The 25,772-nt window shown below is 46.5% G+C and overlaps 2 protein-coding genes across 2 annotated transcripts; both read left to right on the top strand.

Moving 5' to 3' along the window:
* The first annotated feature begins 169 nt into the window (after positions 1–169).
* On the top strand, positions 170–17,515 carry ZGRF1 (zinc finger GRF-type containing 1). The gene is made up of 27 exons (XM_059470457.1): positions 170–496; positions 1,228–1,343; positions 1,453–1,533; positions 1,648–1,704; positions 2,156–2,341; positions 2,781–3,458; positions 5,887–5,985; positions 6,751–6,856; positions 6,935–7,035; positions 7,244–7,388; positions 8,750–9,405; positions 10,459–10,597; positions 10,981–11,165; positions 11,283–11,470; positions 11,970–12,109; positions 12,187–12,333; positions 12,931–13,045; positions 13,154–13,407; positions 13,874–14,033; positions 14,628–14,705; positions 14,835–14,982; positions 15,253–15,380; positions 15,642–15,765; positions 16,012–16,188; positions 16,304–16,438; positions 16,538–16,799; positions 17,216–17,515. The coding sequence occupies exons 2-27, from the start codon at positions 1,323–1,325 to the stop codon at positions 17,329–17,331; spliced, it is 4,626 nt and encodes a 1,541-aa protein (XP_059326440.1). The 5' UTR covers positions 170–496; positions 1,228–1,322; the 3' UTR covers positions 17,332–17,515.
* A 5,118-nt stretch (positions 17,516–22,633) lies between these two features.
* Positions 22,634–23,323, top strand: NEUROG2 (neurogenin 2). Its single transcript, XM_059470710.1, has one exon. It carries the CDS (start codon positions 22,634–22,636, stop codon positions 23,321–23,323), a length of 690 nt encoding a protein of 229 aa, XP_059326693.1.
* Positions 23,324–25,772: the final 2,449 nt, after the last annotated feature.

The raw sequence follows: 25,772 nt of genomic DNA, 5'->3' as shown, positions 1-25,772 counted from the left end.
GCTCTGGGCGCACGTGACTTCCTCCCGGCGGGGCGGCGCGGGCGTGGTGACGTCACGCGGGCGCGGCGGCGGGAAGTTCGTAAAGGCGGCGGTGCCGGCGCCGCCATCCCCGTCCCGCTCCCAGTGCCCGAGCCCGAGCCCCTGCTGGAGCCGCTGGGTAGGAGCGGGGCGTCCGCCCGGCACACCGGGAGGGGTGGCGGGCTGCGGGCCCTCGGGGCATCCCGCTAGGAGGATGGTGTGGAGTGCGTCCCTTTGGCTGTGTGGAGGCAGCGCCGGTGACAGCGGCCGGTCCCGCTGCCCGCGGCGTTCGTTCCCCGGGAGCTCCCCAAGGGCTCGCGTCCGTCCGGCTGCTCTGAGAACTCGGGGAATAAAACTCTGTCCTCAAACCGGGTCCAAGGATCGCCACCTTGTGAAGCGCCCAAGGAGCTGGCAACCATAAGAAACAGCGCGAATCTTTCCCCTGTCCGTCATATAAACTGCTCCTCACCCATCCAAAGTATATATATCACGTTATATATTGATATATCAATATAAAACATAATATATTTATATTAAAATATTAAATCAGAATTGCATCTAAATATTATATATAATGTACTTAAACATTAATTCTAAATATTTTATGTAATATTTATGTATGTATTATATATAATCTACTTAAGTATTAATTATAAATATTTATGCTTATATATAACATTTATTTAATATTTACATAAATATATAATATACTTAAATATTAATTCTAAATATTTATACATTAAAAATCAATATAGAAATTTACTTTAAAATATCTCATGGTCTAATTTCAAATATGCAAAGAGGTTTGGCTCCACGGGAAGTCAGTTATTTTTGCATGAGCAACTCCACACCTGGGACAAAATCATTCTGGTAACAGCTTCTCTGCTATTTTGGATTTGGTTTTTTGGGTTTTTTTCTGCAAATAAACTTCTGGAATTTTATTTCAAGTAATTCTGAATTATTCAGTGATGCCAGCCATTCATTTAAATGAATGAGCTTGTCTAAAAGCTGGAAAATATCTTGACATGTATTAAAAAGATTTTTTTTCTTTTTTAACAGCAGTCTGTTAGATTGTTTTTGAGGCTTCTCTTTAAAATGCTCACAGCAGCTCTACTCCACTGGTTTGTTATTGTCTTGCATCTAATTATCTTTTCTTTTTGAGGAGAAAAAGTAAGATTTTTTTTTTTTGTCCACACTTTTCCTTCACAGCTCTGCTGCATCCTGGCCATTTCCCTGTCTCTCTGGCTGTGGGAAGGTGTGGATATTTGTGAAGTAACCTGTTGGGTGTCTGTGTTGCCAAAGCAATGGCCTCTCAAGAATTTACTGTGAGTGATTTTTAACACTGTGGAATTAAGTTTAAAAACTGTAGCTGCTGAAATACTTGAACATTTTCTTACTTCTTGTTTTTTTCAATGTTTTACATATTTAAAACAGGTGTTATACACTCACCAAAAGATGAAAAAATCAAAAACATGGCAAGATGGAATTCTGAGGGTTAGAACTGGCAGAAATCAGGTGAAAATTCAGATTTAACACTATTGGATTTAATATCTGCTGCTGCCAGTGGCAGTCTAGTTGATTTGTGAAATAAATGTGTGGCTTTTTAAAATGTTATTTTGTATTTTGCAGGCTACCTTGTTTGATGATAAAGGACAATGTCTGGAGAGTATTTTTATAAAATCTCAGGTATCTTTTGTTCAGAGTTGTTTTTATATCTGCTTGTAGTTGGTCTTTCAGGCAGCATTCCAAACACTTGTTTGGTAGCCAAAAGAGTAATTTTTCTAGTGGCTGATATGGAACTCTGCTACAGTGCAAATAACAGAAAGGGAAAACAGCTTTTACTAATTACCAGATCTTACTGTTTGTCCAGAAGCTTTCATGGAATTTTTCTTCCTCTGTGGTAAAAGCAGTATATTACAGTGATAAATGAAATAATCATTGAAGCTAAGTGCTACTGCTTTTTACAATATATGTATAAATAAAAGTATTATCTGGCATTTGTGATATACTAGGTGTAAGCAGCTGAATTTTTTACATACAAGTACTCAAAAGACTGTATGTTTTTAAAAATAAAGCTATATAATATTGTTTCTTGTACAGTACTATTAGGTATACACTGCTGCTCTCCCTTTTCCAGGTGACTCCTGGAGATGATTTGGAAAGTGAGCGATATTTGATCACAGTTGAAGCAGCCAAAGTGAGTGAAAAGCCCTCTGAAGAGCAGCCAAAGCAAGCAGAAACTCCAGCAGTGGACAGAAATGGTGTCAAACCTGCTCTTCTACCCCCAAGACATCTCCCTGTTGGCTTGAAAAGGAAGTTTACAGTGAGTTTTTGTTCCAAATTTTATGTCTCATGTTTATATGCAGTGTAAAACACAAGGGACACATATTTGCATGAATGGGAAATATATACGGAATTTCTTCCTGCCTTTTCTTTTCTTTATATTTTTCTTTTTTTTCCCTATTCCCTCCTTCCTTCTCTTCCCTCCTTCCTTTTCCACTTTTTCCTTTTTTTTCTTTTTTTCCCCTTTTTTTTGAGCTATAATCCAGAATGTATTTTTTCCACATTTAGGAGATTTGCTTTAGCAGGATGGATGTTGCCTACAGTAAAAATCACAAGGGCTTAAGGTTGTTTCTGTGCACCTGTGGAATCCTCATGGATTTGATCAGAATACATTCCTAGGCCACTTGATCAGAATGCAGTGTGCTCCATTTTCAGCATCTGATTACAAAACATGGATTAATTGCCAATTTCTCTCCCAGGGGTTCCGAGGGCCACGCCAAGTTGAGAAGAAAACACCAGCTGTGGAAGATGAAGGAAAAGCAGCAGTGTTGCCCTCATCTAAGGGGTGTCAAGGGAGTTTTCCATCCCAGTTTTACATCAGCTCTCCGTTGTTTTCCACGGTTTGCAGGAAGGATGCAGGAACATATCCCTCTGCAGGCAGTCAGGAAGAGGGGTGCAGGGACAATGGCAGAGAACAAATGTCTGTGTCCTCCCTGCTTTCTGCTCCCTTCAGTGACAGCTGGGAGGGGACAGAGAGGCAGAACTCCCATCAGCTGGCTGGGAAGCAGGAATCTCCTCTCCTCACTGGGCACACTGGTGCTGGGGCAGTGTCCCACCACATCAGGAGCACAGCACAGATCATTGCTCTGCTCAAGTCCAAACCAGCACAAGGACACCACAGAGAGCAAACATCTGGAGCCACAGGCTGCCTTTCCAGGGTTCAGGCAGCACAAAATGCAGGTTTATGTGACAGAAAAAGCCCTGTCCTGCCTGCTCTTTCAGGTGACCCTGCCCAAGGACTCGTTCCAGATAGCCAGCACCTGCCTTTTGTGCAGGGAAATGTAAATGATACAAAGGACTGGAATGTTCTAGCACTTCCAAATTCAGCTGAACAGCCTTGTGGTGAAGAAGTCACGGGACACAGACAATACAAAAAGGTAAATTATTTAAGTCAAGATTTACAAGGTGACTGCAACACAAGTAGTTACTTCCTACCTGAGTCCACTGTAAGTAGAATGAGTGACAGTCAGTTTGTCCCATCCTCAGGTGACATTTCACCTTCAGCAAGTCCAACCACCTTTGAAAGCCATCCCTTTGGATACAGGGAGCATTCAGGGACTGACAGGCTTAGGGAGAATTGCTCTGTGAAGATGCAGAGTGAGCTTCAACCAAGGCAAAATTCAGGGGGACTGTCTAATGACCCAGAGCTCTCTGGGGATGTGGCATTGGCTGAAGCTGGAGTTGGGAAGGAGCAGTTGAGTTTGCAGGGCACAGACTGTAGTCCTGATGGGGAACTGATGGAGGTTAGCTTTAACCTAATTGAGGCTTTTGATTTTAATGACATGGACAATGAAGATGTGTGTGAGAGAGAAGGGAAGGGATTCCCTGAGGAAGACACACCTTCATGGAGCCCAGGCAGCTCCCAGGGAGGAGATGTAGCACAGGGTGCTGCCTTGAGCCCTCATTGGAAGCCTCATTCTTGCTGTGACGTAGAGACACAAAGCAAAAATGAAATCAGATGTTCCAAATCTGATGGAGAGGGGGGTCCACCACCCCAGCTTTGTGACAGTGATGCCAGGAGAGCTGCAGAAGATGCTGCAAACCAGACCAAAACCCAAGTGGAACTTCTAGGGGATGGACACAACATAAAAGAGATCAGTGAGAGTCAGTCAAGTTTTGAAGGCTCAAAGCAAGAGGAGGATCTGGATGGCTGTGCAGCACTCACCATCAGTGGCACATCCTGGGTGAAAAAGCAGCTCTCTGATCTCCTGCCTGGGGACACCAGTGTTAATGAATGTCACCCTGAAACCAGGCTGTCTGAAGCCACTGGAAGTCTCACAGGTATTTCTCCCAGCAGAATAATTTCTCCCTTGGACCAAAAGACTGAGGGAGGAGTTACACAGCTTGGATGTGAGGAATCCCCAGATGTTGGCTCAGAGCACTTCTGGGCTGCTAGGAGTGGTGACATGAAACCAGGCAGCCCTCTGCTGGCCTTGTCACAGAAATCAGATCCTTTAGGAGGAGGTTGTTCATCTCCAGAGGAAACAGCAGTAGGAGGAACTGTGCTGGAAAATGCAGAGTGCAGAACTGCTTCTCCTGAAGCCTGCCAAGGAGAGACAATAGGGGTGGATTGCCTGAAATGCACAGCAGTGGCTGAGAATTGCTCAGGATTCCCTGATTTGGTGAATGACATTGCTCTTCTGAGAGCTTTGACACAGCATAGCACAGCATTAGAGAGCTTGCAAAGGATGGAGGAAAACACCAGCATGTGCTGTGAAACAGACCCTCCTAAGGAGACACTTGAACCCCTTGAGAAGGATCAAGGTTAGGTCAGCTTCTATTTCAAACTGGATTCTGTATGTCTATACCTGTTTGATTTCTCTCATTTCTCCTCATTTAGCAATACTTTTATTAGAGTGCTGTGTTAGGTAGGTTCCCTCGTGCAAGTTGTGCTGTTTAAAGCAACATTGTGAGCTCCAAGTCTGTTTGCTCTCATTCAGTTAAATCCTAACTGTGCATGGGTTGCATGGGTAAGGTTTGCAAACCTGTCAATATTCAGATGTTTTCATGTAAAAAACCCCAGACTATTGACTGTAACTCATTGTGCTTTTCCATCTCTTGTAGCTATAAAAGAGTTTACGGAAATGCCTTACTCAGAAAGTTTACAGGCATCTTCCTGTTCATACTTTGATTCTCCTGCCCTGATGGTAACCAATTTTTGACTACATATATTTATCTGTACAAGATAAATTCATTTTCCACCTGGCTCCTGGAATAAAATGCTTGGGTTAGAAACCATAAAAGTTGAGCTATAAATTGCTTAGAGGCATTGTTTATGAAGCTGGTAATAAATAGAAGATATCATCTTGACAATATTCAGGAGGCCTCATGTATGACAAGATACTTCATGAAAAGTGTGGTATTTAGTAATTTTTAATATCCGATCAATATGTCTGGTAATTCTCCTTCCCTACCCCATCTTTTACCACCTTTTTTTCCCCCACTAGCTTTTTAAATGCATGGGTCTCCTTGGAATTTTAGCATTTAGGTTGAAATACACTGGGAAAACTGTTTGTGTTTGTTAATTCACATTGTTTTTAATCCTGTTATGTAAAAAATGCTTTTAACAGCCTTTTTTCCTTTTCAATCAATCTAAAGTTTACAGAAACATTTTAGAAATCTTCTTTTTCCTGTTCTGTTTGAAAAACATGGTTTCTTATCCTGTCATGGATGACTTCCAAATAAAAAAGCTGTAACTGAAAAGGCTTCCTTTGTATAAATACAAAACATTTCTTAGCCTAAATTTTCACTTTAAATGGTTATTAAATTGTTAGACTAACTAGTTTTTGGTACCTTCCTGTGCAGCCCAACTGTGTGGACAGTTTATTACAGAAGACAGATGCATATATTGTACCAATAGCAGCAGCCCAAAGGGACCCTGGGCCATCTGACTGGCAACTAAAGGTACCATTGCTGTGGAACTCAAGTATAATTAACAGTGTTTCCTAAATTTCAGTTCAATGCTTTGCTAATTGCAATATATTGCACTAAGTCCTAATAAAATTTTAGTAATAAAATTTGTTATTTTTAGTACAGTTCACTGTACTAATGTTTTCAGGGAGAGTTTAAAACTCAAATTACAAGGGAAAAAAAAACCCAGATCTTTTTTTTGTTTCTCTTCTGCAGAGTCAACAGGTTATTTTTGTTGTATGTGTAACAAATACCTGTTCTGACTGTAGCTAGTTGCAGAGCAGTTTTTCCTTGCTGTCAGTGATAATTCCATGCATTGTGCAGCCTGTTGCCTTCCAAGGGTACCAAGTGAAAGGATCAGCAGCTAGTGAGGTGATGCTGAGAGCTCCATGCTCCCAGCACGGATGGCAGCAGCACCCAGACAATGTGGACTTGGCAGCTGAGACATTTTTCTCACCCCTCTTTTCAAGGCATTATGACCTTTTTGACTTGAGACAGGTAAAACTTTTTTTTTGTTCAGTTATCCATACTAACCTTAGTGCAAGAAAGTATCTTGTCAATTTAGGATAGAAAATAGTTCATTTTTAAACTGCTACAATCATATAAAAGCCAATTATTTTTACTTACCTTTGTCATAGAACTTCACAATGTGTCACTTTGTTTTTTCTGCTCCTTTGATCAGTTGCACTTTGAAAAAAAGAAGATAAGCAGTTTAATTTCTACTAAGTTTTTGCTTAGGCTTTTTTTTTTTTAATGAAGTCTCCAGGTTCCAGGAGCCTTCGTAAGGATGATGTTGACCTTGTAAGAGAAGGGAATTTTGAAGTGAAGCCTGATGTTATTGAAGAGCCAGGAATAAATCAGTCCTGTAAGTGAAAGTAAAAGGACAAGGGCAGTGAATGGCCTCAGAATTTCTGCATGACTTCAGCTCTTCTGTTTTTCCTAGCACTGGCACTGGATGTGCACCCTGAAGTGCCACCATGGACAGTGTCACACCCACCCCCTGACCTGAGACAAGCACAGTGGACTGCCTGGGAGCCTGGCAAGGTGGGGATTGACTGGCTCTTGCAAACATTTTTGGCTTTATTTCCTGTGTGTTCGTGGAAATTTCTTACTTTTGGAGCTGTTTTATCTCATCTCTGAGAGATATCTCATTGTTTAGAATGATGAGAGAGAGAATGGTGATGAAAGAGCTGTAACCAGGGATTTTTTCAGTCATGTTAATTAACCTGCCATGTTAATTCTTCACCTGTAGATTTCACCAGAAGTGACTTCCCCACTTGATCCAGACTGTGCAATTTCTCCACCTTGGGGAAATGAGGAGCCTGTTGGAGACATCCAGGAGCCCCTGACACATGGGCTCTTACCCAGTGAACCACAACTCACAGCTTTCTTCTTCAGTAAGAATTTACAGGGTTATACTGGCACCTCACATTGTTTTAGCTGAAAATCTCTGAGAGTTCTTGAAGCACAATGAGTTGGGCCATCACAGACAGTTACTCTGCCAATTATAGTCTCCTGAAGGAGACTTGAGTAGAGGGATTTAGTTTTATAAAGAAAAATCAGCTTCTAGTTTGGGGGCAGGAAGGCTGTAAGCTAAGTTTCTACATGATCCCTATGTTTTTATTTACCTGCTTTGAGTTTTCTTCCATATTCAGCTGTCCTCTGACCCTCTCCCATTTGACACCTCTCTATAACTGTCACTAATGATAATTAATGTAGTCAAAAGGATGCCTTTTGGTAGTGAGAGCTTATTTATCTGTGTTGTTCAATGTTAATTTGTAGGTTTGTGGGTTATCTTTTGGAAAAAAAGCAAATGTTAAAATGTTAAATGTTTTTTCTAGTTGGCAGATGTCAGTGACATCAGATTAATGACCTCCAAAATACAACCATGTTTAATTTAATAGTAGGTCTTTTATACAAGCAGAATGGCTACATAATGTGTTCTGAATATGGAGATTTCAAAGAAATTTTTTAAAAAATTATTTTCAAAGAAATTTTAAAGAATCAAACAAACTAATTAAAAAAATCACACAAAGTCCATCATTTAGTGTAATACTGCACAGGAGCAATCCAGAGAGCTTCCCAGCTGCAAGGGGGGGTGTAGAAGGAAGAATTTAGAATTCCTTACTTTTGGTACATCAGAAGTGCCATCTGACTGGCAAGGGGGGCTCTTTACAGACGGGGCTGCTGTGCAAAGTGCCTCGAGCTGTTTATTTTTCAGCATCAGTCTCATTACATGGTTATGACAATGGGAAGATGCTAGCAGCTCACATTCCAGGCAGCAGGCCAAAAAACTTAATGTTACAACTTACTTTATAAGCTTCTTGACCAATCACACAAAGCAAAAACACATTGACAGTAGTTCTATCTAATCACCATGAGCACATGTACCTTTGGTTAAACAATGTTTGCTTATTTCAAATAAAAGACCTGTTTGTAAGCCTTAAAACACAATGCACAGAGCTCCATTATTAAGCTTTAACCTTCCTAATAGCTTGCTAGATAAACTTGCTGCAGCTTAGAGAGCTATTCAGACAAGCATTAATACACAGGCCATTGTTCTATTTGCCCTTGCTTTTTCTACAGTTGAAATAATTTTCTGCTGACTTATCTCATGGCTGCTGCTTCAGCTCTACTTACAGTTCTGCTGTATCAGAGGCCTGCCTTTTGCAGCTTTCCCCAAAACCCTCTAATTTTGTGTATTCCCACACCATCCCTGGGTGCCCCAGGTTGCTTGTAAGCTGTATTTTCCCCACAGCCCAGGAGAAATCCAGCCACGCACAGGAATGCAGCCTGCCAGCACTGAAGCCCACAATGAAAACACGAGCCCCCTTTGTCACTGTTCCTGCCACCCACGAGATTGCTGCCATGTTTTACCCCTCTGAGAGTGAGCATTTCCAGCAATCTTTGGACTCTTCAGGAGGCAATCTGTGCAGCCAGTCAGTGGCATTTCCCAGGAGTGCTCCCAGCCCCCAGGACAGGAATTCTGACACCTCTGTGTTCGGGGAGTACACGGAAGGTGGACGAAGGGGATCTGTGCCACCAGTGCTCCCCGATGTGACTGCCCAAGGCAGACAAAGCAAGTGGCTGAAGTATCAAAGCAGTGCTCAGAGCGATTTGATCCCTGAAAACAGTGCTGAAGGGGAGGAGGAGGATGATATCTGTGCCCGGAGCGTGCTGGGAATGCCGGCGGCTGAGCCAGGAGAGAGCAGAGCCGCGGATCCGAGCGCTGCCAGCCCTGCAGCGCCGCTGGCGGCCGGGGGCCGGCCCGGGGAGCGCTCCGGGGCTGCGGGAGCAGGTCCGGTGCCGCCGGGGAACGCGCCCGCCCTGCACTTTCCGCAGGCACCGCTGGCTGCGGCCGCACAGAAGGTGTTGAGTCACCTGAGCTGCCACGGCGGAACTGGAGAGGGCCAGGTGTGTACCAGGCTGTCACTGACACTGACACCTGCACGGTGCTCTAGCCACAGGAGCTGCATTTATCTCATTGCCTGCAGATTTAGTCTGTAGGATTGCATAGTGACACCAAAAATGTCTTTAATTTTTAATGTATTTTTTAATTTTGAATGTATTTTTAATACATTAGTCACATGCCACGACTAATCCTTTGTAAAGGTAGTTCAGTGCCAGATTTAGATTTTTAATCTGATTGTCAATGGCAGGAAGATGAAAGAAAAGATGCTGGGCTGTTTTGACATCTCTGATTGATAAGAAATTGTGGGTTTTTCTTAATTGTGGTATCAGCATCATTTTAATCAACACCAATTTTTGCTTTAAGTCATAGTCTCTGACTTCAAATTATTATAAATTCCTTCAGTTTTAGTCGTGTAAAAGTCAAGTTATGGCATTGAATAAGCACCTAAAAACTTAGCACATGTGTTTGTGATCAGTAGGCAGATAGAGTAAATTGGGCAAATTGAAGCACCAAACCAACCACAAGTTAAGTTTTTTAAGTTGTCAAATGGTTTTGAGAGTTGAAGAAAATGTTGACTCTTTTTTTCAAGTTTTTTTGGTTCTATAAAACTGTCCACTGTATTTCTGTGAAGCAGAGAAAGGAAATAACTAAGATATTTAACATATACATGGGTATACACATTGTGTGTGTTTTTATACAAATATATACATGTGTAAAATCCCTATACCAGACTTAAAAAGCTTATGAAGACACTTATAATTCATTTATTTCTGTGCAAAAATGGTGTTGAAAATAGGGTTTGTGTGCTCCTTCCCCATGCCTAGTGCTGAAAAACATGATTTTGAACTACATAATATTTATTCTAATGCCTTTGGAAGTATTATGTGTGTTATTATAAATGCAAGCTGTTTGGCAAGGAGGAAATTTTAACCTCATGGTGCATCCTAAATGGCAGCCCAAGCTCTAGGGAAACTTTTAGTATTTTTTACAAATCTGCAATTTCCTCATTCAAGGTCTTACAGTTTTTAATGGTTTATTTTCCTGGGTCTTTTTAGGACATAACAATTTCTGAGTTGTCTTTTCCTCCTGTGGATAAAGTGAAACACACCAATCTTCCTAAAAGAAAGATTTCCATCCCAGCTGTGTTTCAGTCTCACACTCACTACAAGCAGGTTTTTAAAGCTGCTCTGACAGGTCAGTCTCTGCTCTGTGAAATGCTGTCATTTTAAACATTGCCTATTAAAACAGCAGGGTGCATTTCATTTTTTTTTTTTATATTTCTACTGAAATATATTTAGTCTATATTCAAAATTGCAGAGGCAAGCCAAAAAGTACACACTGTTCAACTCTGTAACCTCAGGGCTGTTTTCCAGTCTTAAGATACCTAAGCCTTTTTTTTTTTTCCTCTGGAATAAGTGGATTTTTCGGGTCACGTGGTTTCTTTTAGGACTCAGATGAAATATTTTGATTTGGGATGGAAATTTTCCAATGGAAATACATTTGTTTGGATTTTGTGTAGCTGTGTAAGCATTTTAAGTGTGTGCTAATGATTCTGTTGTTGTCCTTTCCCCACCAAGAGCAATTGAACATAATGCTGTTTGAGTTGGCCCAGAGGCTGCACCATGCCCTCTCCAAGGTGGACATATCATTTTACACTGCGGGGAAAGATGGGCAAAGCCAGGGCCAAGGAAGCTGTGCCCCACTCTGCAACCACATGCACCCTGCTAAGCTGGTGATGGTTAAAAAAGAAGGTCAAAACAAGGTGCTGTTTATTCCTTGTGGTTTTTACACTTTGGGGGTGAAAGTATCCATTGCTTTCTCTTTTTTTTCTTCCTTGTTTTGGTGCTCATGGACTTTTTTCCCCTTCCTTCCCTTGCAGGGTCGTTTGTTCTATGCCTGTGATGCCCCAAAAGCTGAGCAGTGCTCCTTTTTCAAGTGGATTGAAGATGTGAACCCCACACAGACAAAATCCAGACCTGGTGCAGTGCTCCATGACACAAAAAGTATTGGGACATACCTCAGGAGTCAAAAGATTGCTGTTTATGAGGAATGCCAGCTTTTGGTGAGGTATCCTCAAATGCTGTGCCACTTCAAGGTTTATGAATATTCCAGTAGCCCAGGACTTCAGCAGGATTTAACACATTTTCTCTACATTTAAAGAGTCAAGATTTCTTTCTGTAAAGAAGTGCAAGAGCTAAATTACTGAAGGAAAAATATTTATAGCAATGGTATTTGTTTTTAGCAGGAATCAAAACTGCTGACCAGCAACGTGATCAATTGCTTAGTGTCAGAACTGTTGCATTTGGACTTTGTTCATTTAATCCTCAGTAGGAGAATTTGATTTCTTCTCTTCAAGATTCTAATTTTAATGCCAGAAGTCATCTCAAAGGCTATTCTGTGCTGTTTAACTGTAGAGGAAACAATTTAATTGTGGCTGGATATGAGAGGATTTTGCAGTCAAGATAAATGGAGGTTTCTTACTTTTGGTGCTGAATCCAAAATGTGCTGATGGTTTTACATACCTTTTTCCTTTTTTTTTTTTTTTTTTTTAATTACAATTTCCCAGGAAAGCCTTTGAAATTCCAACACAGAGGTACAGTAAGTTCAAGAAATTTATGAATACACCTGCCAGCTTTGATGGTGACTCCAAACCCAAATTATACCTAAAGCTAAGCAGAAAGGAGCATTCTTCTCTCTACAGCAAAGGTGAGCACACCTTAAACATCAGATTTCAAAGGTGGCAGTGGGAGAGGCTGATGAGGACTCTGTATTGTTTTTGGCAGATGACATCTGGGTTGTTTCCAAGACTCTGAACTTTGATCCCATTAATACTTTCATTGCAAGCAGTGCTTTCTTTGGACCATCCTCCAACAATGAGATAGAATTGCTACCACTGAAAGGCTACAGTCCCTCCAACTGGAGATCCAACAGTGAGTTCCACAGCCACATTGAAAACTGTGGGAAACAACTAAGGAAAAATCCAGCCAGCAATGAAGGATAAGCTGCTGAGAATTTGAGAATTTCTCAAACCTTGCACACGATTTAATTCACAGTATTTTTTTTCCTTGTGTGTTTGAATATATAATTTGAATACATTAATTAATGCAGTTAAACCTGCAAAGTAGCTGGCAAATTGCAAATGGGTGGGGAAGAAATGAGAATAATATGAGGAAAGTAGTAAATTATGTAATATGATGTACAATGCAAGTTGACTGTCAAAGTGTAAGTAAAAGGAATATGTTTTTACTGTCCTTAAAAAACAAAATGCAGAAACCTCAAACAACTCACTGGAAAATTAATTTTTTTATAAAAAGCCATGTATTAAGTCTGTGACTGCAAAAGTTTCTTGGTTTTGTTGGTTTTGCTGTTGAATTAAGTTAAAGCTTTGGGGTTGTTTTGTTTTGTAAATGGAGAAGATAAAATCAGTTAATAACTCTTTTGGCATTTTATAATTAATTTCTTCAGCTGATTTGCAATTTCTGCTCTATTAACTCCTTTCTCCTTTTGTTTCTCTGTGGCCCTTGCAGTGTGTGTTCATGCCTTGCTGGTGTGTAATGCCAGTGGTGAGCTGGCCTCCCTAAGGAACATGGAGGAGCACTTCAATCCATCCACATTACCACTGATCCCATATCTCCTGAAAATGTGAGTTATTGTCCTGGGATACTGTGAGCAGTCCAGTGCAGGAATATCAGAACCAGGAGATACAATTTGTATCATATCACGACTTCTGGGTATTTTTTGTTTTCCTAGGAATTTTGATTCTGAAAATGCTACAAAAAGAGTCAACAAAAGGAAATTCACTCCACCTGCCATGAGTGTGAAGTGCTCCATGTCTGGCCCTGTGAGCTCTCAAGTGGCAATGGGAGTGGCTGAAGAGATGATCCAGAGGTTCTCCCTGAACCCAGACCAAGCAGCATCTCTGATTCACGTGGCTCAGATGATGACCTGTGAAAAGCCCAAAGGAGGGGAGGAACATCAGAGCTTCCCCATCACAATCATACGTGGTACACAGCCAAGAGTTGTGATATTTCCTGCTGTTGTAGCTTTGCACAGATGTTGATTATTGGTAAATGCCACCAATCTAGAATGCCAGAATCAGCCCCTCTGATACTGTGTCATTAATACATCCATTCTGTCAGCACAGAGCTTTTGCCCCTTGAAATTAAATCTAAATTAAATTAAATTTTCGCTCTGCCTTTTCCAGGATTTCACTGAAGCATAGGAGGTTTTGCCTAGAAATACCTATACATAAAATCAGAATTATTTATTGTCTTCAGTTTTTTTCTTTTCATATGCAAACCACTTTTTATCATGTATTAGCTGCTTATTAATACAACTATATATTGTTTTTGTAAGTGTAAGCAAGCCCATGCAATTATTTTCGAGGAATCACAGCATAACTGAAGTTAAAGCAATTGATTTCTAGGAAATTCTCACTTGTAACTTGGGCTTTTTCTTCCAAAACCCCAGGTGTTTTTGGAGCTGGCAAGAGCTACTTGCTGTCTGTGGTCATCTTGTTCCTTGTGCAGCTCTTTGAAAGCAGTGAAGCTACAGAGGGTCCGAGGGCAACTCCATGGAAACTCCTCATTGCTTCTTCCACCAACGTTGCTGTGGACAGGATCCTGCTGGGGTGGGTTGCTGAGGCTTTTATGGTTCTTTTTCCAAAACCAATAATGCACTTACACTGTAGTGGTAATCGTGCTGGTATTTCCTGTAAAACACATCAAAAAGATTGATTTGTTTCCCTAAAAAGTGGCACACACAGACTTTAATTGTACCTCAGCTCTTTTGCACAGTTAAAAGGGTGAAAGGTACATAAAACATCTACAGAAGACTACTTTAGGCTCTGCTCTCATCAAATATGCTATTAAAATCCATCAGGACCAAGTAGTACTGCTCAGGGATCTTTGGGATGGATGTACCAGTAGGGGAAGGAGGAGCAGAGGGGATCAGATTTGTGAAAATTTAGCATTAAATAAATGCATGGTTTGGAAGGAAAAAGGAAGGGAAGATACATATGGAAGACTATGAGAGGGGAATCATCAAGGCATCAAATCATGATGAGGTAGTTTATTTTGATTTTGTTGAATTACTGAGGTACTTCATCTCAGTGATCACTGAAGTTTGTGCTCCTGAGTGTTCTGATGTGTCTTTTGAAACCACTTTTAAAGTTTTCTAAAGATTTCATCTTTCTGTAATGTTTATCATCTCTTTTTCTTTCAAGTCTGCTCGAGCTTGGATTTGAGGATTTTATAAGAGTGGGAAGTGTAAGGAAAATCACAAAAGCAATTCTTCCCCATAGGTAAGAAACCTCTTTTAGGGATCTGAAGCAATTTGGGGTAGGTTAATACATTGTTATCAAGTGTGGTTATTTTTCCAAGCGCTGCTGTTTTCGGTTACTGCAATGTATGTTACAAAATCGTCTTTGAAGTTTACATGCAGGTTCAGGAAATGAAAACGAGCAGCTGAAAGAGCTGCTTGCTCTGTTGAAAGAAGATTTGACTCCAGCTGAGAAAATGTATGTCAGGAAGAGCATTGAGCAGCATAAACTGGGGACCAATAAAACTATTCTGCAACAGGTACAGTCAAAGAGATGGGATGGGAAAGCAGAGATTTGCTGTGTCTTATCCACAGGGCTGAGCACATGGAAACCGGGAATTTATAATTCAAAACTCCTGGTTTTGAAATACAAAGTGAACTTTAGGTTTGATTGCACAGGTATAGCTTAGTGTCCTGTTGATAGAAAAAAATTTAGCTGTATTCTCCTGCTCTAGTTAGGTGCTGCACAGAGATGAACTATGAAATGATTTCAACTTTTTGCCTGCCTGTTTTCTCCTTGCTGCTGGCAGGTGAAGGTGGTTGGAGTGACGTGTGCTGCCTGCCCCTTCCCCTGCCTGAAGGCGCTCAGGTTTCCTGTGGTGGTGCTGGATGAGTGCAGCCAGATGACTGAGCCTGCCTCCCTGCTCCCCATCGCCAGGTACAGCCCTCCTGTACCTGAGGGGCCTCAGCAGGGGCACCAGCTCCCAGCAGGGCCGCACTCCACACCTCTGTGAGCCCAGGAACACCCCAGCAGCAGGAAGAGCGATTTCAAATAGAGGCCTGTCCTTAGGTGTTATTAAACTGGAGTGGAGGAGGGAGGCTGATGGGAAGCAGTGTGATACAGAAACAAGCACACACTTTGGTTACGAACACTTTAACATCCTTTTTAGAACACTGGTTTTTTCACATTCTTATTTAGGTTTCAGTGTGAAAAGCTCGTCCTAGTTGGAGACCCCAAGCAACTGCCACCAACTATCCAAGGGTCTGAGAGTGTTCATGAGCAGGGATTGGAGCAGACCCTCTTTGACAGACTCTGCTTAATGGTAGGTGCTGCTGAACACACCTTTGGAAATGTGGAGAGCGGAACTGTAACTCCCCTGAGGTTACATGGGCAATTCCAGGTGTCAGAGGATCAGGGTTTCAGCACTGCAAAATACCTTAAAATCACAGAATGGTTTGGGTTAGAAGGGACCTCAAGGTCACCCCCACCACAGACAGGGACAGGTTCCCCTAGCCCAGCTTGCTCCCAGCTCCATGCCAGCCCTAATGTCTGTGTCCTCATCCTTCAGGGCCACGAGCCCATTGTTCTCCGGACGCAGTACCGCTGCCACCCTGCCCTCAGTGCCATCGCCAACGAGCTCTTCTACAGCGGGCACCTCATCGATGGCATCTCCCAGGGGGACAGGGCTCCTCTCCTGGAGTGGCTGCCAACGCTCTGCTTTTACAGCGTCCATGGCATGGAGCAGGTGAGCTCCTCAGCACCGCTTGTGCAACCAGTCAGTATTGTCATTTTCCCTCCATTCCATTCCTTTTTACATTTTTGGTGAGAGCTAATTTGGGAATCTTTTTCCCTCTTCCCAGATTGAAAGAGACAACAGCTTTTACAACATGGCAGAAGCTCATTTTACAGTCAAGCTCATCCAGTCTCTGATTGCAAGTGGAATAGAAGGAGCTGATATTGGCGTGATTACCCTTTATAAATCACAAATGTATAAGGTTTGTGTCATAAATCAGTAACAAAAATCAATAAAGCCCTTCTCTTAAATGTACTCTGAGTAGCCAAACTCACCCCCTTCCCTGTTTCTTTGCCCCCAGATCCAGAATTTGCTCAGTGGGGTTCACTCCGAGGCTTTTGAGGTCAAGCCTGTGCAGGTGTCCACGGTGGATGCATTCCAAGGTGCCGAGAGGGAGATCATTGTGCTGTCCTGTGTCAGGACCAGGCACTTTGGGTTCATAGACTCGGAGAGGAGGATGAACGTGGCACTAACGAGGGCCAAGAGGCACCTGCTGATTGTGGGGAGTCTGCCCTGTCTGAGCAGGAACAGGCTGTGGGGGAGAGTAATTCACCACTGCAGAGGTAAGAGCTTCTTTGCTGGGCTATTTGAAACCTGCACCTTGTTATCTTTAATTACACTATGTACAATACACCTTACAATGTTTATAATAATATATAAAATATATGGTGTGTACACTAGAGCAACCACTATATTCATATCAGTTTATGTATAAACTCCAATGTTTAATATTACTCTCAAAATCTAATATATTGCAAGCATGTGCAAGTTGCACAGGTACAGTTTACAACTTTGCCTGCTTGGCCGACATCAGATAAAGCATCTTGGTGACTGAACTCCACAGAGCCATTTTCCAAGCAGAAATATCACAGCCAGGCAATACTCTTGGGGAAATAGATGTTGGCACTGCCAGGGGCTGGTTCCATGATGGATGCTGTAGAGAGAGAGATGTAATTACTCTGTCTATTGCTGCTTCTAGGATGGGAAAATGGCTTACAACATGCAAGCCAGTGTGAGCAGCAGCTAAATGACATTCTCAAGTCTTACTTGGAGAACCAGGAGGAAGAAGAACAGTGCAAGAAAAAGGAAAAATAAAATGTGTTGATTTTATGAACAAAACCTTAATTGCTTGTCTATAGCAATAGCTCTGGTAATTTGTAATCTAATATTTATTTAATGTTGGGGTATTTTTGTTTAGCTCTCAGTGCATTGATACATCTGTTTGACCTTGTGGTCCTAAGACTAAAAATTATTAAAGTGCCTTTATTTGGTTGATAAATAGAGTGACTTTTTCTGCTTGAGAAATGAAATCCTTTTATGCTTACAGTGTAGTTAATGATATTTATGGTATTTCACTGTTCTTCAGATTAAAACACCATGGTATTTTAGAACAATTCTGTCACCTCTCATGTTTACAGGTAGGTGACATCCAGGAAGAGCTTGGCTATAACAATTAAAAGGCCCCTTCTGCAGCTTTTGCAAACATCTTAAGCACCATCCAGCGCCTCTGAGGGCTCCAAGGGAGCTGGAGAGAGACTTGTCACAAGGGCGGGGAGTGACAGGACGAGGGGGAATGGGTTGGGGTATTGGGGATGAATTCTTCCATGGGAGTACCAGTGAGGCACGGGCACAGGTTGCCCAGAGGAGCTGTGCCGTGCCTGTACGTGTTCGAGGCTGGGCTGGACGGCGTTTGTGAGCGGTGCTGCAGTGGTGCCCGACTCACCGGGAATTCCCGCTCTGCTTCCCGGTTTTCCCGTTCCCCTCAGGGCTCCCGCGGCTTCCGCCGCCGCCAGATGGCGCCGCGCGCCCGGCGGAGGGAGCCGCCCGGGCGGTGATGCGCCCCTCCCGCCAGCGCGCCACTGCGTTCGCAGCACCGCTCCGCCCTGAGAGGGCAGCCCTGGCTTCTTCCGCCGGGGGAGGGCTGAAAGGCGCTTTTAAATTACTGCTGACACCTCTGTCCCGGCTCCCTAAAATCTCAATCAACAAGCCATTAGAACTCAACGGGAGTAAAACTAAATCCTCGTTTAAGTGTATTTATCTGCTCTCCTTTCTCTCTTTCAAATGCTAAATCCATTTCAGCATATGCCTCTTCTTTCTCTCGCCTTTCTCTAAAGACTGGCAGCCTGCACTACTCTTGTAAATATGAAAGATGCTAATCATATGACATATCACGTCTCAGTCGGAGCCTGGAATAAAGCCTTGAGATTTGGGATCATTGCCTCCAGACAACAGCTTCATCAGCCGGAAAGTTGGGTTTTTTTCTCCTTTCCTTCAACTCTCAATCCCTTCTTTGTCTGGGGGAAAATGCAGCCAACTCGAGCCACCCTGGCCATATGGTTCACTCTGTGTTTTCTTAGTTGAATCCTGAATTGTTTGTGACTTGCGAAAGGTTTTTTTTTTGTTTTTTTGGTTTTTTTTTTTTTTTTTTTGCAAGTGTGTATAAAGACATAGAGGAGGCTGCCCGGATCGGGGCAGCTCTGCAGAATAACTCCATGTTCTTCACGTGTTTGCTTTCAGCCACCTCACCACATAGACAAAAAGTATAAACCTGCAGACACACTTACACCAATAACCTGTTACAGGTATCTGGTGTTTTTCCCCTTCTGGGTAAAAATAGCCAGGTGCTTTTCCCTTTTCTGGATGGAGCTTCCTTCTTGAAACACCATTCATGTCTTTACTCAGCTCCATAACACAGTTATTGCTCACTGGAATATCCCATCTAGAAATGCCTTGACTAAGAGAAGCCCTGAGTATTTTGAGTAAGGAAAAGTGGCTTTTTAGACCTGGATAAATTAGGAGCTGAGTGAGTTTGGCACACCTGGGTTTGGCTATCCCCCTGTTTGATAGCCAGGCTGCCAAATTTTCTTTCTTTCCTTACACCCCCACCCCCCCTGCCCCCCAAAAGGCCCTTTCACCAAACCATTAAATTCTACAGAGGTGGTCAAGCTAGTCCTGCTTTTCAGGCGTTCAAGAAAGAAAAGGGTCCTTGAAGTTTAGAAGATGCCCAAGGAAAACTCATTGAATGACATCAAAAGAATGAGTTTCCATAGCTGTTGAAGCACGAGAGCCGTGTAGCTGCACAAAGGCGGGTTGGGGCAGTGGGACTGTCCCACTGCTCTATCCCAGCACAATTGGGTCACTGAAATAGGGAATTAATTACCATTGGAGAGTGGGCAGCCCATTCACCACTGGCTGAGTTTTATTAAACGCCAATATAAATAACAAAACAACTCTTGTGGCTGCACTATTCCTACACGCCAAAGGAAGGATTATGTTGGGGATTAACATCTTAAAGTCTATGAGACTTTCTGACTCAAGGCTCGGAGCTGGTAATCGTATTTGTCTCCTGGTTCAGCGATTAGTGCTCTCCCTCGCGCACCTTCGCCTGGATGGCCAATGTCCCTTTTTGCAGGCACTGGGTTTTTCACACAATCGGCTGTTCTTTTCCCCACATCTATAGAAAAGAATAAGAAAACTGAAGCGTGTTCACGCGATCCTCAAGCTTCTTCTCTTCTTCATGGGAAAGGAAGGCACCAGCAGCCTTTTTTCACAAGGGGGAGGAGGCAAACCCTCTTGGTGGGGCGGGGGGCCAGCACTGCAAAATCGCTCTGCAGTCCTGCACCTGCCATGCAAATCTGCCGGGAACAATCGGCCCCCGACAAGGGCCGGGCTGGGGGGAGCAGGGAAAGATGCCGGGACAGAGCTTGTGGGGGGACCCCTCTTCGCCTGGATCCCAGAACAAACCCAAAAGTGCTAATACAGCTTGGGAGTTGGGGGACTGCTCCTCATCGTGTCCCTCCATGTGGCGCTACTTGCTGCAGCGTGCATGGGAAGGACCTGGATCAGGATGTGGGGGATACGCACCCCAGCAATTTTGATTGCTTCCCTCCGCAGAGCACCCCAGTACTCTGCTGTGTGGGGACATGTTCTCACACCCCATTTAAGAGCAGAACCACCCCACTCTCAGGGTTTGTGGGTGCTTGACCCCGCAGGGATCAGGACACCCTGGTGTGTGTGGGCAGCTCTAGGACCCTGAACCCTCAGGACACCGCAGGGTATGGGGGAGGTAGAGCTGGGAGGGGTCGGGCCACCCTGTCCCCACAGCTTTGTCCCCGCATTTCCCGGGATGTCGTGCCCCTGTTCACCTGAGGCAGGCTGGCCATTAAGGCTGGCTCTCAACTTGTGAGGTCGACGTGTGGATGGGCTGTGCCCAAAGGTCTCTCAGCAACACAGACCCTAAACTTTTAGGGCTATCGGGTCGCCTCAGAGTTCAATCTTCTTACAGCAAACAAAGCCCTTCTGAAGGTCTCCCCCTCTTCCCCACACGAGCTCAGCGTCCTTTATTTCTGGGCTGTGTGATAAGCTTAAATCATTGTGCTCCCATTTCTTGATCGTTGCCTACTTTGGGCTTTTGTTCCCCTAAAGTAGGATTGAGTCTGGCAAAGGGGCTGAAGTTGAACAGTTTGACCCTTGGAGGACAGTTCAGGCAGCATTCCTGCTCCTGATCCCACTCCCTCTCCCCCCACCACCTCCTCTCCCCACCACTCTCGGCCGAGCAGCTCTGCCCTCACTGCCCACAGACCACACAAGCGCCTGTCCAGAGCTGTGGGGATATGGAGCCGACCTGTCCCTGGTCACCTCGTGCTCAGCCCTACAGAAAAAGCCGCTGCACGGCAGGGCCTGGCAGCAGGAATGGGACCGAACCCCAGAAAGGCACCGCAAAGGGTGCCTCACCTCTCCGGTGCTTTGCACCAGCAATGGAAGCACGGAAATCTCGGCAAGCAGGGTGGGGACAGAGGGATGGGCCTGCCCTGTCACAAGTGTACTCTGCTTTGTGCCCTTAGAGTACAGAAAAAGAAATAAAGTCCTTTTAAAAGCGTCACTCTCCTGGGATGCCGAGGGGAGCTGTGAGCCTCTTGCACAAGGAGTCACAGAGATACTGACTGAGGCACCCGCCCGGCCTCAATCGCTTCCAAAAACCATACACTCAGACTGAGGGACTGCTTTGGGTGTGAGTTTGTGCTGTGCTGAGCACGGCTTCTGCACAGGTTTCAGCACTTTCTTAAATTTTGAACTTTTCTAGCAGTTGCAAACAAAATTCTGTTTCAAATCCCAACTCATCCCAAGTGCCTTGCTGACCGTGTTTCCATATGGAGAGGAGAGTGTTCTGGGGTTTTAGTTTTGTATGTTCTCACTGTCATTTCTTTGCCAAGGACTTGGAGTGACAGGCAAGAAGGGAGAGCTTCACACTGATAGAGGGCAGGGTTAGATGAGATCTTGGGATAAGTCCTTCCCTGTGAGGGTGAGGAGGCCCTGGCACAGATTACCCAGAGAAGCTGTGGATGCCCCATCCCTGGAAGTGTCCAAGGCCAGGATGGACAGGGCTTGGAGCAACCTGGGATAATGGAAGATGGTTTGTGGAGCAAAGCCATCCTGCCAACTCCACGGGCATGTCACCAGGCTCTGCCATGGAGAGAGGGCTGGAAGGGGGAAGAGGGGTGAAAGGAATTAAGGTTTTCCTGGTGCACTGACAAATTGGTGTTTGGGGGTTTTCTCAGGTCTCCTCCAGCCTGTGAATTATATTTGACAGCACGGAGCTGCCCGGCGTTCCCCCATTTCGGGCTCGGCCTGATGCGAACGGAGCAGCCGCTTGCCCGGAGCATCTCCCCAGCAAGCCACGCACGGAACTACGCACCTTTACCACAGCACCAAGCGTCCCCAGAAGGCGAAACGCTCCCGGGGAACGAGGCGAGGGTGAAGAGGAGCCCCTCTCCATCAATCCCTCCCTTTCCCTTGCCGGGCCCGCCAACGAGGAGCGGCTGGAAGGGGAGCCGGCCGGCCCTGGGCGCGCGCGTGGCGCGCGGGACGCGGGGATTGGCCGGCCCGACGCCTCGCGCCCCCCCCCGCCCCCCGCCCCGTGCCCATTCATTAATAAATTAGCGGCACGCTCCAGCCGAGCGCGAGGCGCCAATGGGGCCCCGCCGATGGGGCGGGCGCGGGGGGGAGCGGCGGCGGCGCCCCCCGACAAGAGTCGCGGGCGGGGCGGGCAGGGCGAGGGGGACCCCGGGGGTAGGTTTGATTGTTCCCCGCGGGGTATATAAGGGGTGTTAAGCAGGGTCGTGTGCCAGACACGCAGCCTGACCGGGCCCCGGGCACCGCTCCCGCCGCCGCCCGCCCGCCCGCCGCCCCCGGGGCGCGTGCCATCGCCGCGCCCCCGCCGCTCCCCCCCCACGGTCCCCCGCGCTTTGCCGACCCCCCCCCCTCCCTTCAGCCTCAAGACCCCCGCCCCGCTCCGTCAGACCGGCGAACCGTCACACCGCCGGAGAGGCGAGGAGAGCGCGCCCGCTGCTTCCCGGAGCTGCTGCCCGGTGCGGCCCTGTCCGGCCGCCGCGCAAGGATGCTGGTGAAGGCGGAGGTCCTGGCGCCGCCCGCCGAGGACGAGCTGCTGCTGCTGGGGCTGGGCTCGCCCGCCCCCTCGCCCTCACTGCCGTCCAGCGCCGAGGAGGAGGAGGAAGAGGAGGAGGAGGAGGAGGAGCTGCGCGCCGCTCCGCCGGCTCGGCCCGTCGAGGCTCCGGGCGGCCGCGGGCTGCGGCGGGCGGAGGGGAAGCGGCGGCCGGGGAGGTCCCGCGGCGCCCCGCGGGCGGCGCGCACGGCGGAGACGGCGCAGCGCATCAAGCGGAGCCGGCGGCTCAAAGCCAACAACCGCGAGCGCAACCGGATGCACAACCTGAACGCGGCCCTGGACGCCCTCCGCGACGTGCTGCCCACCTTCCCCGAAGACGCCAAGCTCACCAAGATCGAGACGCTCCGCTTCGCCCACAACTACATCTGGGCGCTCACCGAGACCCTGCGGCTGGCCGGGGCGGCGCGGCTCGGCCCCGACGGGGCGGCGGCGGCGCCGGCCGAGGGCAGCCCCTCGCCCGCCTCCTCCTGGAGCGGCGGCGCCGCCAGCCCCGCGCCCTCCGCCTCCCCGTACGCCTGCACTTTATCGCCCGCCAGCCCCGCGGGCTCCGCCTCGGATCCCGAGCACTGGCCCGGCCGCTTCGCCCCGGGGCCGCCGCCGCCGCTGCCCCGCCGCTGTCTCTAGCCCGGCGCGGCGCTGCCGGGGCTCCCCCCGGGGCGGCGGCGGCGACAGCGGCATCTGCCCGCTTCCCAGGGCAGGGCGGGCTGTGGGAACGGCACCTGCCAAACCAAACTTTCCGTCTCTCTTTCTCTCTCGCCGATGTGCACTTTGTCCAGTTTTCCCAGATCTGTCACCGCGGGGCTTTTGTGTGTGTGTCCCCCCCTTTCCCCGCTCCCCTCTTTGCCATCTGTCCCTTATGATTTATAGGCGGGAGGGGGGTGCAAAGCGAGGGGAAAAAAAAAAAAGTAAATTGTTTTGTTAGGGGTCCAGGTTAGAAGTCATTGTATAATTTGTAGGCTTTGTGAGGGCTGAATGCAAGCGTGGAAATTTAGGCTGAACTCTCTATCAAAAGGGAAAAAAATCGGGAGGGGGAAGTGGGGAAGGATCTCCTCATACATTATTTATTTCGACCTTTAGGGGACAAGGAACTCCCCCCTTCTTTCAGGAGATTAAAAATAAATCAACAGACTGAAAACCTCAACAGACACGGAACATTACAGCGATCAGCCACACACGTGTTCACATTTATTTATTATAAAGACAGATTTCATGGAAAATATGTATTTTTTGTATAATTTACAGAGTTTATTCTAGTATGTATTTACAGCTGAAGAGCAAAGGGATTGTCCTTGCGATAAATATAAATAAAAGCTCTAATTTTCGTAACTTTGGGGTTGCTGCCTTTTCTGCTTTATGTGCCAGCGGCTGGGAATTAGGCGATCCTTGTCTCTGGTGAAACCAAGGTCCGGTGGGGCCTGATGTCACTGGGTCCACGGGCAACTGTTTCTTTGGGAAACAGCATTAGACAGAGAGAGAGAGGGGGAAATTCAGTGAAAGTTCGCCTTTAGCTCTCAGTACAGAAGATGCTGACAGCAAATGTGGGATGGATGGATGGATGGATGGATGGATGGATGGATGGATGGATGGATGGATGGATAAAGACTTGTCACATTTCAGGCCGATGGATTTCACCAACAAGGCCGTAGGAATTAAATGTTGTTGAGCTAACAAACCAATCCTGGGTTTCAAGAGGTAGAATTTGCTCTCTGTGTGGGTCAGATGAATTCTAGGTCGCAGGCAGTTCCAGGGGGTTCGGTTCGGCGTGCACAGCACACTGCCAGGCATGTCACCGTGCAGGGGGGTGCTGGAGGCCGCCCAGGCCCTTCAATCATCGTCCCCGGGCTCCCGGGAGCACTTTGTGACTTCTGGGTACAAACGCTTGGAAATCATTAAAAAGCAGCAGAGGCGCCTGGGTGTATTAATTAAATAAAACGCTTAGCACACGAATCCAGCCCGGTGCCCTCCGGATCCTGGGAGCGTGAAGCCCGGCCCTCGAAGCGAAAGGAAGAGGGAGGAAAAGAGAGGGGGGGAGGGAAGAAACCCAAAATGTGTGAAAAGAGAATTAGTGAAATTAGGTTAGGCCAATAAACCGCGCGGGGGTCCCCCCCCGGCCCCGCAGCCTCGGGCGAGCAGTGCTATCTAGCCTGATCTATTGTTTCCCCCCCTGGCAGGGGGGTTATTGTGTGATAAATAATTCCCTAAAAAAAAAAAGAAAAGAAAAAGTGGGAGCATTTGCATAATCACTGCTTTGATGTGGCCAGCAAGATGAAGCTGTGTTCCCCCAAATCCGCCACGGGCCAGGAGGGGCAAAACAAGGGGGAGCCTTTCAGGGCGCTGGCGGTGCGTGGGGCAGCCCGTCGGGAGCGGGGTTTTTCACTCTCACCCGCTTTTAGCGACCCCTTTTAATGGCCAAACTCCAGGAACGTCAAAAAGGAGCCAAGCGCTCTCTCCGTCTTTTCTGGTCGGGCCTCATTGTCCTTCCTGGCTTCTCTCCCTCTCTGAAGAGGCACTGGAGTAGGTGCCTTCGGCTCTTCAAAAGGCCGGGATGGACTGGATGCGCTCCTCTGTCTCTCAGTGCTGGAGCCACGCAGGACCAGGAGGGACATCCCGAGTGGCTCAGCACCGGGATGCTCCCCGCAGCTCTCATCGGGGAGGGACCCTGCTCCTTGCCAGGTGTGTCATCCTGCAGGGATTTCCCTCCATCCCAGGTACAGCTGGGATGGGGCTGTGCCAGCGGGAACCACCGTGGGAAAAGGCACACGGCGGATCCGAGGGTGGAGGGGGGGTTGGGCAGGGGTTTGGGGTGGGAGCCACGCCAGCCAAACCTCCCCTGTTCCCTGGGGGAGGCTGGCCTGCGATGGAGATGCCCTCGGAGGAAACGGGCCCGAGAGGGGCAAGGTTGGCAGGGGGTGGCAGGACCACGCTGGCAAAAGCTGAGTTGGAGAGGCTGGATTTGTCACCTAACCCAGTCACCCTCATCCTGATTTTTGGTTTGGACGTGGCATGAAGTGTTTATTTCCTGTTCTTGCCCCTTAATTTGAGTTAATTCCTCTCCTTCGTTTCCTTCTTTCAT

This window comes from Ammospiza nelsoni, chromosome 4 (assembly GCF_027579445.1).
Source record: "Ammospiza nelsoni isolate bAmmNel1 chromosome 4, bAmmNel1.pri, whole genome shotgun sequence".
In the NCBI taxonomy this organism is placed as follows: domain Eukaryota; kingdom Metazoa; phylum Chordata; class Aves; order Passeriformes; family Passerellidae; genus Ammospiza; species Ammospiza nelsoni.
This window is presented reverse-complemented; position numbering and strand designations above follow the sequence as displayed.